The following is a 21,633-nucleotide window of genomic DNA, read 5'->3' as shown; positions in this document are numbered from 1 at the left end:
TTTTAAAAAAGACTCACAAATGAATATCTGTAAAGTAATTGCTACAAGATGTAAAGTGTTTCTAGTTTTTATTTATTTTCACTAGTTCAGAAATGGTATCACAAGCATTCCATTTAAAAAAACAACAAACAAATAAACAACAGAATTAGCCGGAATTGAGAAGAAGGGAGAGTCAGAGGGTTACAGAACAAGCATAGAATCCCGTCTGCTTTTTACTTAAGTTGTGAGAAAGGGCAATATAAATTCTATTATCTCATATTTTTTAAACCTTCAAATATACCACCATGAGTCCATCCTCAAATTGATGGCAAAATTTTGAAAAATATTTCCAAAAAAAAAAGAGGAAACAAAAAGAAATCGGCTTTATTTTGCTCACTGCTTTTCTTAAATGGCAGTGATGTAAAAAAAAAAAAAAAAAAAAAAAAAAAAAAAAAAAACAAACTCCAGAGGTGGGGCCTGGAGCTCCGCCCACTTCCCTGAGGTCTTCAAACAGGTCCGCTACAGGGAAATATAAGCCCTGATCCGAGGCTCAGCTGTACTCACTGCTGTTTTTCTAGGTAGGTGGTGCTAGTTACAAGATGTCTGGACGCGGAAAAGGAGGCAAAGGACTTGGGAAAGGAGGCGCCAAGCGCCACCGGAAGGTCTTGCGAGACAACATCCAGGGCATTACGAAGCCAGCTATTCGCCGCCTGGCCCGCCGTGGGGGCGTCAAGCGCATCTCTGGGCTCATCTACGAAGAGACCCGGGGAGTTCTCAAAGTCTTCTTGGAAAACGTGATCCGCGACGCGGTGACTTACACAGAGCATGCCAAGCGCAAGACAGTGACAGCCATGGACGTGGTCTACGCTCTGAAGCGCCAGGGCCGCACCCTCTACGGCTTCGGCGGTTGAGCTGTCTCCTCAGCGCTCCCTCCACACTCCAAAGGCCCTTTTCAGGGCCCCCAAAGCGTCAAGAAAAGAGCTGTAAACACCACCTGCAAACATCAGGTTGGGCACAGTAAAGCGGTGATTAGATGTGGGACTTTGCTCTGGGTTAGGCACGAGTTACGCAGGAGAGGAAAAGCATTAAGTCTCTGGGCTGGGGTCCCCTTTGTTCTGGATAGAGCTTGAGATGTGATTCCCAGTGGCCATAGTCAATAGTACGTATGTTAGACGAACGTCTTTGTCAGCAAACCCAAGTATTAAAAGCGGTCCACCTCTTCTACGCAGTCATCCTCCCTCCCGGAGTATATATAGTAGTTGATATGCAAATAAGGGTGAGCCGATTTGCCCTTCCCATTGGTTAGGAGAACCGGGCGTCAGAGGGGCGGTTCTTGGCGTTGTAACCCGCTGGATAGGAACAGGGGCAGGCGGTCGCAGTGTCTTACGGGAAGCCTGTTGGCTCAAGATGCAGCCCAGGTGTGGAGCGTTAGAGTCTTTCCGAGTGTGAATGCCACATTTCTTTGCTGTAGTGTAGAGAGAGGTGACCTAGCACAGCTAGGTGTTGAAAGGTGACAAAGTGAGGGTGGAAACCTGAGGCCCGGCCAAAGTTCGCGATCCTTTGTACTTCCCATGGGCCAGCTGCATAAAGTCAGCTACGCAGAGCGGATGCGGGTCTTGCCGCATTTCTGGAGCGGGTGGGCACTACGTCTCCCCGGGGCAAGAGAAACCGGGTCTTTAACATCTACATATCGCAAAGTTGCCAGGAGTCCGAGGCATCCTTGTACTAGTGGCTAGGCTAGCTCAGGAGATTGTCACACGCGACCCGTTGCCGATTGGAGATAAGCCCTGGCTTCCGAGTTAACTCCTTGTTAAGAGCCTCCCGCGGTGCTCTAGAAGTGGAGGTGGAGAGAGCTATGCAGTGGTGTGATCCTGCCCAGAGACCACGCGGTGCAGCCGGTAAAGGGGTGACCTCTTGAGGCCGCTCTATCGAGGCTAGGAAAGTGCTGAACACCGAGAGACCTACAAACGTACGGGCCAGTAGGGGCCGCCAGTAAGGCGAGGCGGGAACTGAAGTCCGCCTGAGGGCCTCACTTAGGGGTTTGGTGATGAGACTTAGACCGCCCTCTAAATAACGGTGTGAGGGCTCAGCGATACTAAACTCCAGCTCTAGCATTTCTAAACATGCAGAAGGGCCACTTAGCTCCACGGGAAGAGAGGATGGCCGGTTGCTACAAGACTTTCCCTGCCATAGTGGTATCTTATGTCTCATGTTAAGAACGTCGTAGTCCTTGGGCATCAGATGTTCTCTAATCAAGGAAACATAACTGGTGTTCCCCCAGCGGGAGCCTGTTTTTACTAGTGATGGTTACATTGTATTAAGTGCTTGTTGTGTGCCAGGCACTTTGGAACACACTTATTCCGTTGCAAATTCACAAAGTATTTATTTTAATTACTGTTTTACAGATGAGGAAATGACTAAGGGAGTTAGAATTGGAGGCAAATTTGAACCCAGACCTGTTGGATTCCTCACCCCTTGCTCTTAACCTTTGTGTCTCTGCCAGAGAGGCTCCTCTGTCCCTGTTTGCTGACATTCCACTTCTAAGTATTTTCTCCTACTCCATAAAGATTCAGAGGTATATATGATGCTGTTAATTTTTTTAATGCTCCATTAAGCTCCATCAAGTGAAAATTTGAATTACTTATAAAAAAAATAGAGTTAAACCGAGTTGCTCTCCATATATTTCTATCATGTAAAAGATTACTAACATTGACGGTTGTTCTTTTCTTGGAGGCAATTTTTGGGTTATATTTTTGAATTCTTTAACCATTTTTATATTTGTCTATCCTATTTTCTGAGTTAAATTTGGTTACTTTACATTTTCTTGTAAAGCCGTGTTATCAAAATAGCATTTAAACAAGCACATAGTATTTTCTAAATTAAAAAAAAAACTTACCTTGTTCATTTCTTATTTTATTTCTGATATTTTTTAGAAATTTGCTTGAGCTGCTTCAAAAATTATCAGTTCTTTCAGAAACAGTAATTTATCCTCTGATTTTTTCTTTTCTTTTCTTTTTTTTTTTTTTTTTTTCTGTTTCCCTCATTTCATTTTAGACTTTTTTTAAGTAATAGCATAATTTGCAAGTATTTATTGTATAATTTGGCACCATCTAAACCTTAGAAATGTTACAGTATTATAATTTATATAACCTTAATTTGAAGAGATTAAATTTTTATTTATTTATTTATTTATTTTTTTTTTTTAAATTTTTTATAGTTGTTGATGGACCTTTATTTTATTCATTCATTTACATGTGGTGCTGAGAATTGAACCCAGTGCCTCACACATGCTAGGCAAGTGCTCTACCACAGAGCCACAACCCCAGCCCGAGATTAAATTTTTAGGTAGTTGAATTATCTTCCTGTTTTGTCAGCATTAATTTCCAGTCATAAATTTGGACTAGAGAATGTGACCTATGCATTTTTTTCCTTTTGGATATTATTGAAGTTTTATTTGTGATCAATATTTGAAAATAGCTCATGAATCCTGGACAAAGAAGCACAGTATATACTTCAAAATATGGCATTGGATTTAGTATTGTTAATTATTATTTTAAATAAAAACCATATTTTTGTCTGCTTGATATATATTGTACCTGATAGTATTAGATTGTCTCCTGCTATTTTCATCTTTATATATCCTCATTTTAAATCATTTATTTTATAGAATTTGTTAGGTAATATCTAAACTTCATGATTCTAATACCATAGTGTTAGGTCGGAAATTAGGCGACTGTAGAGGGCAGAGCTGAGCAGCTGGAACAAAGACCAGCCTGCCAAAGGTGACCAGAAAGTTCCCAGCGAGGTGGATGGAAAGTTCCACTGACCCTTCACACCCAACTGCCACTCAACAGGACCCCCTCCCATCCCAGTCTATAAAAACCCTGGGCAACCAGGGCCACCATGGGATTTTCTCTGGATCCCTATACCCCTGGGGGTCTGGGAATTTCGCCCAGAGCCAAATTCCAATAAAGCTTGCTCTGGCCACTTTCTGTGCAATTTTATTTGGCCGCTAACCGTGCCCTCCGAGCTTACACATAGGTTGTACCTTTTATCAATGTAAACAACCTTTTTTTTTTTTTTTTTTTTTTTTTTTTGGTTTCTTGAGTATCAACTTGAATTCCTATTAGTTGTTTTTTGTTTATTTGTTGCTTTACCTCAGGTGCTGTTTGGCACCTGCAACCCTTAATATAAAACAGTGATGATCTAATTCAAATGCTTATCACTCCCAAATTTTAGCAAGTTTATTTTGATTATTTAGGATAATGTATAGAATGTCTACATCTGTTAACTGATTAATGTGAAGAAAAATTTAAGAAGGATTTAATGTTATACAAATAACATTAGAAAAGCAATTTATTTGACATGTCATTCATACCACATTTATTGAATCTTTTCACCTTTCATTATAGTAGTGCTAGGGATACAATTGTGAACAAGATATGATCTCTGTTTCAAGAATTTATAGTAACTAGGTCAGTGGTTCTAAGCACTTTTTGTCATGAATTACTTTAAGAATCTGATGAAAGATTTCCATGCCACTGCTTTCATCACACACCCCAAAATGTTTTGCACACATTTTCAATGGCCTCAGGGGCCTCAAGTTAAGAAAACTTGACTGGTTTAATTTACAGTTTGCTGCATTATAAATACAATTGGTCCTGGAGCTAGAAAATTTGCATTTGAAACTTTTCTGATACTGCTATTTAACTGCTATTTTAAATTTAGTAAATTATCAGAACATGATCATTATACTAAATTTGCAGGCATCTTATGGGCAAGCACCAGCTGGTAAATTTCACCAAGTGATGAGAGGGAAACACATAAAATCTACACTGAAAATGGGTAATATAGCAGAAGGGGCAAGCTAGCCAAACGTGGCATGAAGCCTCTTGTAAGAGCACTAATTACATTTATAAGGAAGACCTCTCATGAACCAATCATGAGACTATTAATACTATCTTATTGGCAGTGCCTCAGTTCTGCGGGGAACACATTCAAACCATAGCAACCTGTACATTTCTCCTTCGCTTCTAGCACCATGTTAAGCTCTGCAGATAGAGGGCGATGGAGGGATGTTGCAAGGATAGGGCTTCATTTCTTCTCTTTTATGGCACAGCTGCCAAGAGCACTCTTGGGCACTATGATGGTTAATTTTACGTGTCGATGAGACTGGCCATAGGGTACCCATTATTTGGTCAGACATTATTCTGAATGTTTCTAGGAGGAAGTTTTTGGATGAAATTGACATCTGAATCATAGAATTGAATAAAGCAGATTGCCCTCCATAATGTCAGTGGGTTGCAGCCAATCAGTTGAACATATGAGTAGAATAAAAAGACTAGCCTTCTCCAGGCAAGAGAAAATTCTCTAGCAGACTGCCGTAGGACTGAAATTGCACCCTCAGCTCTCCTGAGTCTCCAGCCAACTGACTCCCCCTGCATATTTTGTGCTTGTCAGCCTCAGTAATCATGTGAGCCAGTCCTTACGATAAATCTGTTACGTACACAGTATATTGGTTCTGCAGCTCTGAAGAACTCTGAGACAGAAACCCAGTAAGGCTTACCATCAGTTTCATTCATACATTGACAGGAGGCTTCTTGCTTACCAGTTCCTGAGGCTTTGAGGTTCCCTGCATGCCAAGGCCTGATCCAGCAGCTGCATACCAGACCTAGTCCAGGGCAAACTCAAATGTTTTCATCATTGACTGGGCTGCAGGCCCAACTTCTGATAGACCTGACTTCATCATAAGGAAGGAGAGTGCTTTACAAGGGTATTCTTTCATTGGGTATTCCTTTTCAGTCCTAGGGTACTGTCTCTCAGTGTAATAGAGTTCTCTTTTATCCTCTCTAGTTAATTCCATTGTCAATCAAATTAATAATATGATTTATATCTCCTGACTAATATGGGAGTTACTGTCATATGTCTACTATTTTCTATTTGAAGGTTTTTTAAAAAGTTATACCAGTTTTTTGATCACCCATTACATATTTTACAAAAAACAAATGACTATTTTCTTTGTCTACTTCTTGTACAGAGGAGTTCAAATTTATGACATCAGTCATGATTATATTGTGTTTTACTAATACATTGAGAGAGCTAACAGTAAGTCTACATCTTAAGAATATGCATATTACTTCCAAATATGTTGACTCATTTTTCAAGATAATACTGGTGAATATTTATACAACGTGATGTGAATTTTCATAAGCTAATAAAATGCTTTAATAACAAATCAACCTAAACTTTTTTGGAAGTGACTTCTAAAGATTCTTGATCAGTGTAGTCCTTTGATGACTGTATAAGTTCATGCAGTAGATAATTTCTTTGCATAAAAATTTCAAGACTGCAGTGATTTGTTTATTCTGTGATCTGTGACCTGATTCTGTGGAAAATTATATTCTTTTCTGACTTACCTTAAGTTTCAACCTGAATCTTCCTAGAACTCTTATCTTTTACCTGTTTCTCCCTCTAGACGCATGCTGTGCAGTTTTGCATGTACCTTTCATAGCCATCTGTATTTTTCAGCTGAGATCTGTGTTGTTGGAACATGAACTGTCCAGACAGCACTGCCCATGGTATTTCCATGCTGACCCCCCAGCTCCAATGCCTCACTTAGTACCAGTTCTTAAATCTTTAGGGTTAATCACCAGATTAATTTTAGTAGGTTGGAGCAATATTGCTACTGTCATGGTACGAGTATGGATGCAGTCCTGCTTTTCTGTCTTTGGCACTCTGTACTCTGCAGCAGTCCTTCAAATTTTGTGTATTTATAGACTTCTGAACCCCAGTGATGGCAGATGCAAGTCTTAAGGCTGCCTGTTTCACTTGGAAAGTTCTCTAGGATTTCAGATCAGAATGCCTTCTTTTCAATGCAGCATCTTGCTGTAAGGTAACAAATCTCTCTGAAGTGGAGAACATTGCCTCCTGACCTACAGCTCCTGCAGATACCTCCAGGATCAAATCATTTTCATCTATTTCTTCTGAGGGAACCAAAAGTAAGATAATCTAATGCTTTATTTCTTTTCCTCCAACTCCTGCAGATACCTCCAGGATCAAATCATTTTCATCTATTTCTTCTGAGGGAACCAAAAGTAAGATAATCTAATGCTTTATATCTTTTTGACACAAGTTATTTTCATTCTCTGCAAGTTCCCTTTAATCTTCATTCTCATCCTGCAGCAAATGCTGGATCTCCCCCAGGTCCTGCTCCTTCTTGCCCAGGCGTTAGGTTTCTGCCCCCATCTCAGGCTCCCTGCATTGTAACTGGTTTCCTGACCCTGCCTGCCTGGTGCTACAAGGGCCCAGTGGGCAGTACCAACAGCCTGGCCAACCCACAGAGGCAGAAGCAGGTACAGTGTTGCTAGTTGTATCATTTTTATTAATCACAATCATCATTGGCTCTGAACTCTATTTACCATTGAAGGATAAGATGAAGAAACTAGGGGAAAGAACAGTTGTTGCCTGAGTTCAGCATTTTAAATAATTTCTATAGAATTGTGTTTCATAGTGGTTTTAATTTTTAATTTAATTCAGTCCAACAGCGGTGTGTGTGTGTGTGTGTGTGTGTGTGTGTAGCGGGGGTAGGAGAATGGATACAATTGAGCCCCAGGGTCTAGCACATGCTTGGCAAGGGCTCTACCACTGAACTACACACCCAGTTCTTTTTATTTCATTTTAAGATGGGTTTATTTCATCTTGAGAAGAGATTCTCAGGCTGGCCTTGAACTTTCAATCATTATGCCTCCGTCTCCTGAGTAGCTAGAAGTTTATCTTTTAATATAGGAATTCAGTTTATTCACATTTAGTTTAACACTTATAAACATGATTTTCCCCTTTTATCTTTTATGTTTTTCCATTGTTTCATTTTCTCATTTTTACTGGTTTTATCAAGATAATATTTGTGACAGATGCTGTTACTGACCCCACTGGTTATTTATTCCCTCCTTTGTTCTCAATATCACTAAGTTTTGTTGGGAGTAGTAAAGCACTCAGTAGAAAAGATGTGTTTCCCAGGTGCTGAGGCTGAGAAGAATGACTATGTGGTTGAATTTTGTGTACTTGAGTGAAAATTGCTAGAAGAGGTCTCTGAAAAACCTTAAAAAAGGGACAACTCTTTTTTTTTTTTTTTTTTTTTTTTTTTTGGTACCAGGAATTGAACTCAGGGGCACCCAATCACTGAGCCACATCTCCAACCCCATTTTGTATATTATTTACAGACAGGGTCTCACTGAATTGTTTAGGGCCTCACTAAGTTGCCGAGGCTGACTTTGAACTCACGATCCTCCTGTTTCAGCCTCCCAAGCTGCTGGGATTATAGGCATGCACCACCTCTCCCAGCCAGGATAACTCTTGATGAGAAAAACTTCGTAGCTCTTTCTCCTTTCCCCTGCTTGGCAGGAATAATGGCCATATAGCTCTCCTAAGATAACATTAAACATGGAAGTAGAATATTAACAATACTGGAAGAAAAAGACAAAAGGAGACTGGATTTGCATGAAATCACAGGCTACTATATCAGTCTTGGGTGGTCTACCTTCAGGCATATTTTATATGAGGGGAGAAATTGTAGCATCTTCTAATTCTGTGGCATTGTGGGTTAGAGACTCTAAATGCTCTTCAATTTTACTGTATCTCTGATTGATTTGAAGTTGGATTCACATGGCTGAATGGTTGCTCAGTTCAGTACCGGGTCTTAACTGATAGTTTTTGTAGATCTTTCAGAGGTCATAGGGCTGGGCCTGGTATGGAGGCTGCTTCTTGTCTCTTCCCCCTGTAAGCAGCAGTTTGACACGGATCACCTTCCTCAGCAGGGGCTGTAATTTGCTTTAAAGCATTACTTCAGAGGTGCAAGGGCCCCTATCTAAGTGTTCCCCTTTGAGTTCTAGTTTCTCACTGGATGAGAGCCGTGATGGCTCATAGTCCCTGCCCATTAACCTGCCCCACTCCAGTTCAGGGAAGTCTAGCAAAAAGGCCCAATCCCTTCTCATTCATTACTCACCCTAAAATGAATTCATTCACTTTAGTGGATTAATTTATCACCAATTAAAAGATGACTCTCCAAGTCTATGTCTCCCACTTCAACCTCTTTTGGAAGTTCCAGACCATATATTGGATTACCAGTTTTTTGTAGTTTTTGTTGTTTTGTTTCTGTGGTGCTGAGGATTGAATCCAGGACCTTGCACGTTCTAGCCAAGTATTCTAGCCCTTTTAGATCTTTTATGTTTGTTGTTGTTCCTGGTGTTTATTTTTTATTTTTATTGTTTATCCTTGTTTGGGATCTTGGAGATTAGTAGTAGAAATACATGAACTCAGCACACTTGCACCAGAAATTCTCTATTTACTCTTAGTTTTTATTTTTGTAATTTAATTTTTTAAATGAAAATAAGTTATTTAATCATAAAAATTCTATTGTTGTACAAAGTGCATAATGAAAACCAGAAGTTCTTTGTTGCATTTCTCCCTACCTCAATTTACACTCCCCAGAAAGCAATGAGTCTTGACTTCTGTTATATTTATGCTTCTGAATAACAATGCTAGGCTAGCTATGTCTATACCTTTTAGACATCATTTGTTAACGTCTATCATAGAGGAAGAGAATTTACCTCTCTTACATAGCCCTCACTTCTACTACTCAGAAACTTTTCCAATCCCATCCATCAAGCACAATTATTTCAAATATTTTAGCTAAATCTGTATTCAAGTATTTATGTCATTATAACTGTAGAAATATAACTCATAACTGTGCCATCCTATGGTTAAAATTCTTGTACAAATTTTTGCTTTCCCTGACATTTAAAATTACCTATTGTGATTGGTCTCTAGATTCCCCAAAAGCAGTGAAAATCTGTCTTAATATATTTAAACACACAATGTATTCTAAAGAATTATTTTTTTTTTTCTGAAGATCTCAAGGCTCCTGATTCAATCTAGATGGGTTGGTCTATATGTCTTTAAGAATCTGCATGTCTGAAAAGTTTGATTTTTTAATTTTTTTCCCCTTCTCCTCATTGTTGCTGATGATTTTCTGAATTATAGAAAAAATTATTTTCTCTTAGAATTGGGAAGCATTTATCTGTTGTTTGTTAGTTTCCATGAAATTGTTAGCTATTGAGAAATTCAAAGACATTCTGATTTCTAATCCTTTCCATATGACTTTCTTTGTCTGAAAACTTTTTGGATTGTATTTTTCTAGCTATGCTTTGAAATTTCTTAATGGTTTTGGTGTCTTTATTTATTGTGTGGACCTATTATTTCTTATTATGTATTTGATAATTTTCTCCCTTTCCTTTTAGTGGAAATCTATTTTTTATCATTTTCACCTTTTTTCTCTTTGCCTTTTTCCTATACTAATGGAAATTTCTTGAATTTTATCTTGCATTCTCCAATTTTTAAAATTGCCATTGTTTTTCTTTAAGAGTCATTGTTTTGGTCTTTGAGTATTGCTTTTTAAATAAAAACATTTTTTTCTTGCTTTTGAGTTGTAAATAATGTATCTTTAAGGCTCTAGAATTTTTAAGTGTTTTATTTTGCTCCCTACATTTTTGGTTTTTTTTCTGAGTTCTTCTGTTTTAGTCAGTGTATTTCATAATGGAGGTTTCCCTTCTGTACCAGGTAATATTTAAGTTTCCTTCTCATATTTGGTAGTGAGGCGCTTTCATGAAAACTTATTGGGATTGACTTATTTCACTTAGCATGATATTCTCCAATTCCATCCATTTACCTGCAAAAGCCATAATTGTATTCTTTTTTATGACTGAATAATATTCCATTGTGTATATATACCACAGTTTCTTTATCCATTCATCTATTGAAGGGCATTTAGGTTGGTTCCACAATCTAGTTATTGTGAATTGAGCTGCTATAAACATTGATGTGGCTGAGTTAGTGTAGTATGCTAATTTTAAGTCTTTTGTGTATAAACCAAGGAGTGGGATAACTGGGTCAAAAGGTTGGTCCATTCCAAGTTTTCTGAGGAATCTCCATACTGCTTTCCAGAGTGGCTGCACCGATTTTCAACTCCACCAGCAATATACAAGTGTGCCTTTTCCCCCCACATCCACGCCAACACCTAAATATTCCCTGTCATCACTTTAACTTAACTTCTTCACTTTAACATTAACTTCCTCTACTTCATTTTCTTCAATGGACATACCAGTTCCTGAAATGACCCTATTAACTTTTATTGTCTATGCTTTGGCTGGTTCTCTGCTATGTCCCAGCCCTTAAAACATTTTCAGACATATGGCAAGTGCTCAGTAAAAACCGTAGCACAAGGAACCAAATGAACAGCAAGTGTCCATGGGAGCAGAGACTGTCTTGTGCACCACTGTATCTTCATACAAAGTGAACAACAAGTGTCCATGGGTAGAGATGTCCAGGAACATGTGTTGGTTGAATGAATGAATAAAATGAATGAATGAATTTAAAAAAAAAAAAAAACTTATTGTAAGCTTGGTGCTCAACTGCTACTTAATAACCAATGAGGCTTTTTGAAGGGTGAGTGCAGGGACCATTTTCTTGAGAATCATGGCTGTCAGTATCTGTAGATTTGTTTTCAATATCTCAAGTCTCCTTTGTGGAGACTACTCCAATCTTCTGTCTGTAGAATAATAAGGTATAAACCCAGAATGAGCTGTGGATTGGAACCTGGGCTCTTAGATTTCAACATGTAGACTTTTAATCATTACCTCTACCTTTTGAGTCTGGAGTCCTTTGAGTCAACCTCTCCACAGAGCAAATGTCCAGAATCTGGTTGAAATGAGAGGTGAGAAGGGCATTGTGGCCTCTGACTGCTGCTTCTCAAACCAACTTTAAAGGAGACCTCCTGTTTTCAGTCCTCCTGTACCTCCATCCTCAGAGAGACCTTGTACTTACAATTCCTGACACTTTTGGATCTCTTCAAAATAAATCAGAATTGTGTTGTTTTGTTTGTTTGGCTTGTCCCTGATCTTTCAGGTTGCATAGCTTTTATCTTTATCCAGTCTTCTAAGTGAATTTTCTAGTGCCCATGTTTTTTTTCCAGTTTTCCTCAATATTGTTGACTTTTGTGGCCTGTTATCTCCTTTCTGCTTCAGTTTTATGCTTATGATTTGTTTTGTTTGCTTGCTTGTGCTTTGCTTTTTACTCGATGCACTATTGTTTTAGAGAAATACAAAGAAGGAGCAGAGGTAAACTTATACATTTAACCTACTGCATCTGACTAGTAGTTTATATTTAGTCTTCAGTTCACTTTAATCAGACTTCTGCTAACATTTTATTAAATCTTTTGTTTACCATCATCAGTGACCTCCTTACTTTGAAGTTCTTTTTCTATTCCTATATCGATCTCTTTTCCACCCTTTGACATCCTTATGATCTTAATGTAACATCTTCAGGCAAAGCTGAATGTTTTTATTATTCCTTTCATTATTCACTGAGCACAATGCCTTTATTACTGCCATGATTACATACTGATGAAGCTACACATGTTTGGACAAGCAACTTTCTCATGTTTACCTGCACCCAGAATCCAGTGTTGTGCCAGCTACTGATAAATGTTCCTTAAACTTTGTTAAATGAGAAAGTGCCTCAAGAAATTTAATGGGATATGCAATGCAAATACCTTGAGTGTTCAGAATCAGAATTCACAAGTTTCCAAGCTCTTCTATTCAAACTTCTTTGATTTCCAAATGAGAAAACTGACACCTAGGTAAAGAAACTAAAGTCCACTACATAATACATGACAGGGACTTGATGTTTTCTAAGCTCCTTGCCTTTAGATTTTCTATACTGTATTTATAATAGGGAATGAGATTCTGATAAGCAGGTATTATCAATTAGTGGCTATATTGTAAACAATACATTTTTTCTTGATTAATCTACTTATATTTGTGAAAAATGATATAGATAGCTATATACAAAACAAAATGAGGTTAAGGGGGCGTTTTAGCAAACCAGATAAAAGACTGTTATGGTTTAGATGTGGTGTCCCCCAAAAGCTCACATGTGAGAAAATACAAGAAGGTTCAGAGGAGAAATGACTGGGTTGTGAGAGTCTTAACCCAATCAGTGAATTTATCCCGATAGGGATTAACTGAGTGGTAACTGAAGTGGTAGGGTGTGGGTGGAGGAGGTGGGGCATTGGGAACATGACTTTGTGATATACATTTATATCTGGTGAGTGGGGCCTCTCTCTCTGCTTCCTGATCGCCACTGAGCTGCTTCCTTCTACCACACCTTTCCACTATGATGTTCTGCCTAACCTCGGGCCCAGAGAAATGGAGCCTGTTGCCTATGGATTGAGACCTCTGAAACTGTGAGCCCCTAAAGAAACCTTTCCTCCTTTACATTATTCTGGTTGGGTCCTTTTAGTCACAGCGGCAAAACAGCTGACAAAAACAAAGACTATTATCTGAAACTATGTAGTGATGAAGAGCTAAAACAAAATAGCATATAGAAAAAAAAATACATTGATGGCAAAAAGCAGAAGAAAGACATGTATCAAAGAATAGACAAGATAAGAAGGATGTTCATATCATGTTGAACAACAGGGAGAGATTTTACATAGTATTTTTGCAAAATAATAGGGTTTTTCCTATGCAGCACATAAACTGTATTAATTTATTCTCTGACATTAAATAATGGATAAAATGTTAAACAGTATTTCACTTGATTAAAATGTATCTGTAGTAGAAATGGCCATTTAAAAAGCTATAAACCCCGATGCTTCACTGTGGACTCTGATACCTCACTTTATCTTCTTTACAAATAACTTAGTTTCTATATACTTTTCCATGTCAAGGATAAAAGGGAGATATGTGGCCATCACGTCTCCTGGGTATAATGCATTTTAACTCTGTGAGAGTCAGACTTTGGTAAAATATTACCAGGAAGCTTCTGATCCTTCTGCCTCTACATCTGGGTAGAAAAGTCTTGGTGCATATATCCTTTATATTTTTTTTCTTTCATGAATGTGGGGACTTGCTGAGGAATCCTTGCTTTCTTGATTTTCTCTGTATCTCTTTTCTGTTTTCCTTCCTATCTCTGAGGCTGATCCTTTTCGATCATCCCCAGAATTCTCCTCTTCCCTGGAGATGTCAGGGTACCCAGATTTCTTTCCTCGGCTGTCTTGTTTTGTGTTGCTGCCTCAAGGATTCCCCTTCATCTCTCAACGGTTCTACTTCCCAGCTCACCTTTGAATTCCAAGCCTTTATTGACAATTCAGGCTGATCTTAGCTCCAAACCTGGATTTTCTACCTACTATCATTTCCTCCTCAATTCCCATGGTCTCCCAATGCTCAACATATTTAAAATTGAATTCTTAGTTTCCCTCACAGATTTGGTCTTACTGCTTTTTTCCCTGAAAGGTAGGAATAGGAGTACAGCATCCTTATTCCTCCGTGCTGTCTACCTGACAACTCCAACCTGCTAACAATCCATCCCTTCCTCTTTTTCCCTCCGATCACTTCTTGGTTTAGCTCCTCATTGACTTGTAGTTATAATTGTTAAGCACAAATTTAGGGACAACTGTGTACCTAGGCCTGTGTTAAGTGCATTGTCTACTTTGCTTAATCCTCACAATGACCCTACAAAATAAAATTATTATCCCCATTTATCCCAAAGATGTCAATAACATTGACAAAAGACATAAAGCTAGTAAGTTAGAGGAGCCTCTATTGAAACTCATTAGTTTTATTTCTTAATTAAATTAGCTCTTCTTTGTAACAGAAGAAAATGGTATTTGTGAAGTAACCAATTATTAAATTAAATTAATCCACTGTTTTGTGTGACACCAACCATAAACCAATCTAGAACAGAGCTGCTTGATAGAAATAAAATACTATTATGTAAGAAGCCAACATGTAATTTAAAACCTTCTAATACAATGTTTAAAGAGTAAAAAAACAAAAGTAAAAAAATGAGTGAAATTAATTTTAATAATGTTTATTTAACCTTATATGTCCAAAATATCACTATTTCAACAACTCACCAATATAAAAAGAATTGAGGTGCTGTATTTTACATTCCTCTTTTGTACTAAATTTTTGAAATCTGGTGTGAATTTTAGATTTATAGCACATCTCAATCAGGACTCTTTTTTAACTTACTTGATGTACTTAGGTTTCACAAAATTTATAATTTAAAAATAGTTTTGCATCTCCAAGTTGTTCCAAACAAACTTAAAAAATGTGCACTAGCTGAAGAAATGATCAAAAATTATTTTCTTTGACTATATGCATCTATATTGACAAAACTTGTTCATCTTTTTTTAAGAATTGATTTAACTTGAAATAAAAGCATATCAGAATCAAAACCATGTCCATCCAAGTAAAGAAAATTCACTAAACTTGTGTTAACTCATCAAAGTGAAATTATTGAGGGAGTATTGCAGAAAAGTCAACTCTAAATTTACCAATATCAACAAAGCAGTCTTTAAATTTTTCTTGTAGTTTTTATAGCCAATTTGAGTAAAGTTGTGAATCATAATTAAAAGCTTCTTTACATTAGATAATAAGAAATCATCATTATTGACTTGTATTATACAAAGATTAATTTCAACATGAGTTCTTGTATCTATGTAGGTAGGTCACAAACAAGCTTTTCCTGTCTTGTATTTTCAAATTTAGCTCATTCATACATAGTGTGATATAACAGTAAAAAAACATAAATGAGATGGCCAATTTTAATCTTTAAATTGTAAGTATTTGCCAAGCATTCCTTTTCTTTGAAGAAAATATTGATTTGGAATTAATTGTATGATAAATTTTTGTATAACTTTTCCACAACTCAGCTAACAAATATCAGCAAAAACATGTAGTTAAGTAAATTACTTAACATGCAGTTAAGTAAATGAGTCTTCTAATTCTTTCAGCAATTTCAAAAAATTTTCCATGATGCATAGCATTTGCATATATTTCCTGAAGAATTTTAATTTCATTCGTGACAGTTTTCATAGTTTTTAAGAAAACTGGGCTTTCGTGGTTCCGATATATATCAGAGAGAGGAACAAAGGATGAGAACCATGTTTCATGCATTAAAATCCAATAAATCTGGACATTTAACACCCTCTGCTGTGATAGAAACTAATATTTTTTCAGGCATAAAAAATTCAAAAATATCTATGCCACAAGTCCCATTTTTTAGTCTATTTATTGATTAAATTCCTTTGTAAATGTGAATGTCCTTTGAGAAAGTATACACTCAAATGATAATTTGGCAGTGCTTTTGTATCATGACTTATCTAAAGATAAGAAGCTGCCAGCCTGTAATCTGAGCCGCTCAGGAGGCTGGGGCAGGAGGATCACAAGTCAGCTTCAGCAAAAGTGAGGTGCTAAGCAATTCAGTGAGAATCTGTCTCTAAATAAAATACAAAATAGGGCTGGGGATGTGGCTTAGAGATCAAGTGCCCCTGACTTCAATCCCTGGTACCCCCCCTCCAAAAAAAAAAAAAAAAGAGATTCTAAAGAAAATTATAACAAGCCTTTAATGTTTGAATTAATTGATCTCTGATCTGATAAAAAGGTCTTGCATATTATAAGGAATTGTTTGATGGCTTGATTGAAGAAAATTCACCAAAAGTGAAAGTCTCATAAATTTCTAATAAAATTTCCATAATTGAGATAACAATGAATAATTTATTTCCCCATTTTTCCATCTAAAATTATCTTTTGGAAGGCAAGACAGGATGTTTTATACTTGGCTAAGCTTGAAAGCCCATATTTCTCATAATTATTTACAATTCTTTTGTAGACTTAGTTCTGATTTTAGCTGATAGATTTTATCAATTTTTTTACTTTTGAGTGAATCTTTTCAAATTCACTAGTAATTATTGAAAATGCCTCTTGATCTTTACTGTAATTATCTTCAATTTTTTTAACATAACAGATTTTTGGTTGTGCTTTGCCACAGCAAAATATAATTACCATTCTTCATTAAATTTGTACTATACTTTTTTCCGGTATCCTTTATTCTTCACTTTTCTAGTTGTAGCATTTGCATCTCCAGTCTATCCTGTTATCCATATATTATTCTTTTATTTTAAATGTAAGAGTTTGTATTTGTACATACTCTTTTTTTTTTTTTTTTTGTACCATAGATTGAACCTGGGGGTGCTTAACCACTGACTAACATCCCAGTCCTTTTTAAAATTAAAAAAAAAAAATTTTTGACAGGGGAAAAAATAGTCCTTTAATGAACATGCCAGGCAAGTGGTGCCTGGGAGCCAGGCTAATGCCTCAAAGAACTCCCAACCCCTGAATTTTGGAAGTACAGAGTTTATAAAGAAAAAAAAAAAATCACAAAACCAAAAGGACAATTGAAGTTCATGTAGGTCAGAAAATACCTTGTTGAGACAGATTTTAATTACATGAAAGAATAGTTTTGATTACACATTTCAGAGACACTGTTGTTAAACATGGGGGCCATAGTCAGGGACATGGGAAGATCCCACTGTACTGTCAACACAGATGCAGCTTCAGGAGGCTGAAAGGAACACATTACAAGCAAGCATACCATGGAGTCAGGTCAGAACAAAATGGCGCTACTTTGGTTCTTTTCCATTTCACCACACACCCTCTCCCATGGACATCCAGCTCTGAGGCCCCTTCAGAGAAATCTATCTCTGCTCTCTACACTTGCCTGCCTCAGTGTCTCTTGGTGTTTAACCTTTGTTATGGGCCAGGCTATGTGGGCAATGACCAAACAGGCTCTGTTTTACCCTGGGACTCCTTGTCATGTAGGAAATGCTTCTCCCATGGGAACCGACCTGCCTCTGTACCCATCAACAGTTGATTAGCACAGCATGTTTGGCAACGCAAAACTTGCAATTCTTATATAATATAAAATTGTTCTCTTTTTGGGTCTTATTTTTCTTCGACAATGAACCATGTCAACAGCAATTGTCTAGATGTTAGTAACCATTCTTTAACTTGTACCCAACTAAGGTCGTTTGACCCACTTCCCCTTCTGCCTATGATGTTAGATCTCATGGTGTTAGTTTGTAGTTTTGAATCATAGCAACAGGCACTTACAATTGATGTACTGACTGATGTGTAAAACCCCCTGCACCCCTGTCCTCCCAAAAGTCATTTTGGGCATTGTGTAAGGAAGTCAGTCGCTAATAAAGACTCTCAGATTTGAACTGTTCAGTGGTGATCAGTCTGTTCTTAAATTGTATCCTGCAACATTTGGAGGTCAGTGAGATCCTCACTGCCCCGTGGATAACCACCGCTCACCAGTGACCTGGAAACTTATACTGGGGGGAAGAGGCTGCAAGAGCCATTCTCTGAGAGTCACCTGTTTCTGTGCCCCCAGGGGACATCGGTAAGTCTGTTTATGGAGGATCTGATTCTGGGACTCTGAGGAAGGCTGGACGAAGCATTACTTTCCAAGTCTAGGACTGGCAAGACGTTGCCCAGGCCCTCAGGTCAGGAATCAAGAGTGGCCACTTGTCATTGTCTTCGGTGTCTTACCTGTTCTGTTTGCTCGTCTTTTTCTGTTTTTTTGTTGCCCTTGAGTGAGGACAGGGGTCAGTCACCCTCATGTTGGTCATGTACCCCCTTCAGTGCAAATTGACCAATTTCCAGGCGTTCCAGAGAAGGGCTGCTGACAATGGGACCTGCTGTGACGTCTTTTCTCTCTCTAAATTCTGCGAGAGAGAATGCCCACAGTCTGACAGACCTGGTCGATTGGAGACTGTTTTCCCATCCTCTGGATTTCTGCCTATTGTTTTAATTGTTAGCCTTGTCCCAGGAAACCTAATCCAAACCTGGCCTGATGACCAACCTGGGAAAAAAATGGTTAAAAAGGTTTTTGACCATATTCACTAAAGCTTGCATTGAAATTAAACTGCTGCCAACAGGAACTTCCAACTACTGGAGTTAGTCCACCAAAATGCCAGGCTTAAATTTTGATGGCTGCTACCCAAGAGACCAGAAAAACCAGTATAGAACAAGACCCCAACCTGAGGGGGCTCTCCCAAGGAGACCAATGGAAGCAGGCTCCCTTGCTGTCTCCTTGGGATGGGGCATAGACTTTGTAAATATTCTCTCAACTCTTTTCATCTCTGATGAGCAGGACCACATCAGGTTGGAGGCCAGAAAGACTTTCAAAATTCTATTTTTTTTTAATTCATAATTTTGATCTGGTGCGCCTAGGTTAATTTTTTATCAGACCTATTTTAATGCTCTTTTTTTCATTCAGAGGCCAATTTACAAAGGTTAGCTCTCAGTCTAATGGAAAAAACAAGCTACAAGGCCTTTATCTGCCTTTTTTTTTTTTTTTTTTTTTTTTTTTGCAGTGCTGGGGATTGAACCCAGGGCCTTGTGCTTGGGAGGCAAGCACTCTACCAACCAAGTTATATCCCCAGCCCTGTCTGTTTGTTTTATATGTATGTACACTAGTGTATTGTCCTGTATACCTATGTTTGGTACCAAAATTGATGTATAAACTCATAAATTAAAATATTTTTGTTTTATTAAATATTTTATTTTTACAGACTGCATATTGATTCATTGTACACAAATGGGGTACAACTTTTCATTTCTATGGTTGTACCCAATGTAGATTCACACCATTCATGTAATCATACATATACATAGGGTAATACTGTCTGTTTCATTCTATTATCTTTCTGTCCCCCACCTGCCCCCACCACTTTTTCCTCTACAACATCCAAAGTTCCTTCATTATTCTCTTCCCCCGCCACCCCCATCGTAATATATTTTCATTCACTTATCAGAGAAAACATTTGGCCTTTGGTTTTTTGGGCTTGGCCTATTTCACTTAGCATGATATTTTCCAGCTTCATCTATTTACCAGCAAATGCTATAATTTTATTCTTCCTTATGGCTGAGTAATATTCCATTGTGTATAAATACCACAGTTTCTTTATTCATTCTTCAATTAAAGGGCATCTAGGTTGGTTACACAATCTAGTATTGTGAATTGAGCTGCTATGAATAGTGATGTGGCTACATCACTGTAGTATGCTGATTTTAAGTCCTTTGGGTATAAACCGAGGAGTGGGATAGCTGGGTCAAATGGTAGGTTCATTCCAAGCTTTCTGAGGAATCTCTATACTGCTTTCCAAAGTGGCTGCACCAATTCATAACTCCACCAGCAATGTATGAGTGTGCCTTTTTCCCCACATTCACACCAACACTTACTATTGCTTGTGTTCTTGATAATAACCATTCTAATTGGAGTAAGATGAAATCTTAGGGTGGTTTTAATTTGCATTTCTCTAATTACTAGGGATGATGAGCACTTTTTCATATATTTGTTGATCACCTGTATATCATCTTCTGTGAAGTGTCTGCCCATTTCCTTAGCCCATTTATTGATTGGGTTCTTTGTATTTTGGGTGTAAAGTTTTTTAAGTTCTTTATAAACTTTGGAGATGAGTGCTCTGTCTGAAGTGTGTGTGGAAAAGATTTTCTCTCACTCTGTAGGCTCTCTTTTCACGTTGTTGATTGTTTCCTGTGCTGAGAAAAAACTTTTTAGTTTGAATCTATCCCATTTATTGATTCTAGCTTTTATTTCTTGCATTATGGGGGTCTTGTTAAGGAAGTCTGTCCTAAGCCAACGTGATGGAGATTCGGGCCTACTTTTTCTTCCATTTGGTGAAGGGTCTCAGGTCTAATTCCTAGATCCTTCATCCATTTTGAGTTGAGTTTTGTATAGGGTGAGAGATAGGGGTTTATTTTCATTTTACTTCATATGGATTTCCAGTTTTCCCAGCACCATTTGTTGAAGAGGCTCTTTTCTCCATTGTAAGTTTTTGGCACCCTTGTCTAGTATGAGGTTACTATACTTATGTGGGTATGTCTCCATGTCTTCTATCCTGTACCATTGATCTACCTATCTATTTTGGTGTCAATACAATGCTGTTTTTCTTACTATTGCTCTGTAGTATAGTTTAAGGTCTGGTATTGTGATACCTCCTGCATCAGTTTTCCTGCCCAGGATTGCTTTGGCTATTCTGGGTCTTTTTGTTCTTCCAGATGAATTTCATGATTGCTTTTTCTGTTTCTATGAGAAACGTCATAGGGATTTTAATTGGAATTGTGTTAAATCTGTATAGCACCTTTGGAAGTATGGCTATTTTGATAATATTAATTCTGCCTATCCAAGAACATGGGAGATCTTTCCATCTTCTAAGGTCTTCCTCAATTTTTTTGTTCAATGTTTTGTAGTTTTCATTGTAGAGATCTTTTACCTCTTTGGTTAGATTGATTCCCAATCTACATTTTTAAATCTGCATAATGAACACAGTTTTTCTAAATCTGTCACACTAACTTCCTATACTTCTACTGAAAAAAAAAAAAACCCTAATTTAATAGAGGTAGGAGCTAAAGCCTCCATTTTTTTCCCATACAAATTAAGCATTTTAAATACTTCTTACTATTCAACTTTTGACAGTTTCCAGAGTATCAGAATCTGTTGCTCTAATTCTATGACTATAGTGATCATGGTTATTCATTAGTTGTATTGCTCTGTATAGGCATTAATTCAACACTTTTAACTCTAACTTATTTTTGTCATCTTTTATATACTCTGGTCCAGTTCTGTCAAAATCAAAGCCAGTAACCTAGGATAAGACTGAGAGTCCCTTAGGATTTTCAAGGAAGGCAGTGGATGGGTCTCCAGAAAGTAACTTTGACAGTTCAAACA

At 37.7% G+C, this 21,633-nt stretch overlaps 1 protein-coding gene and 1 pseudogene across 1 annotated transcript; one reads left to right on the top strand and one right to left on the bottom strand.

The window, feature by feature from the left end:
* The first annotated feature begins 529 nt into the window (after positions 1 to 529).
* Positions 530 to 2,930, top strand: LOC124983181 (histone H4). Its single transcript, XM_047550190.1, has one exon. The coding sequence runs from the start codon at positions 579 to 581 to the stop codon at positions 888 to 890; it is 312 nt and encodes a 103-aa protein (XP_047406146.1). The 5' UTR covers positions 530 to 578; the 3' UTR covers positions 891 to 2,930.
* Positions 2,931 to 6,219: 3,289 nt separating this feature from the next.
* LOC124982817 (peptide chain release factor 1-like, mitochondrial) lies at positions 6,220 to 19,672 on the bottom strand (annotated as a pseudogene).
* Between the last annotated feature and the right edge of the window lie 1,961 nt (positions 19,673 to 21,633).

Source organism: Sciurus carolinensis, chromosome 4 (genome assembly GCF_902686445.1).
Source record: "Sciurus carolinensis chromosome 4, mSciCar1.2, whole genome shotgun sequence".
Classification (NCBI taxonomy): Eukaryota; Metazoa; Chordata; class Mammalia; order Rodentia; family Sciuridae; genus Sciurus; species Sciurus carolinensis.
This window is presented reverse-complemented; position numbering and strand designations above follow the sequence as displayed.

Excerpts from the sequence above, each read along its gene's own strand:
- LOC124983181 (XM_047550190.1), top strand. The coding sequence starts at position 579 with ATGTCTGGACGCGGAAAAGGAGGCAAAGGACTTGGGAAAGGAGGCGCC.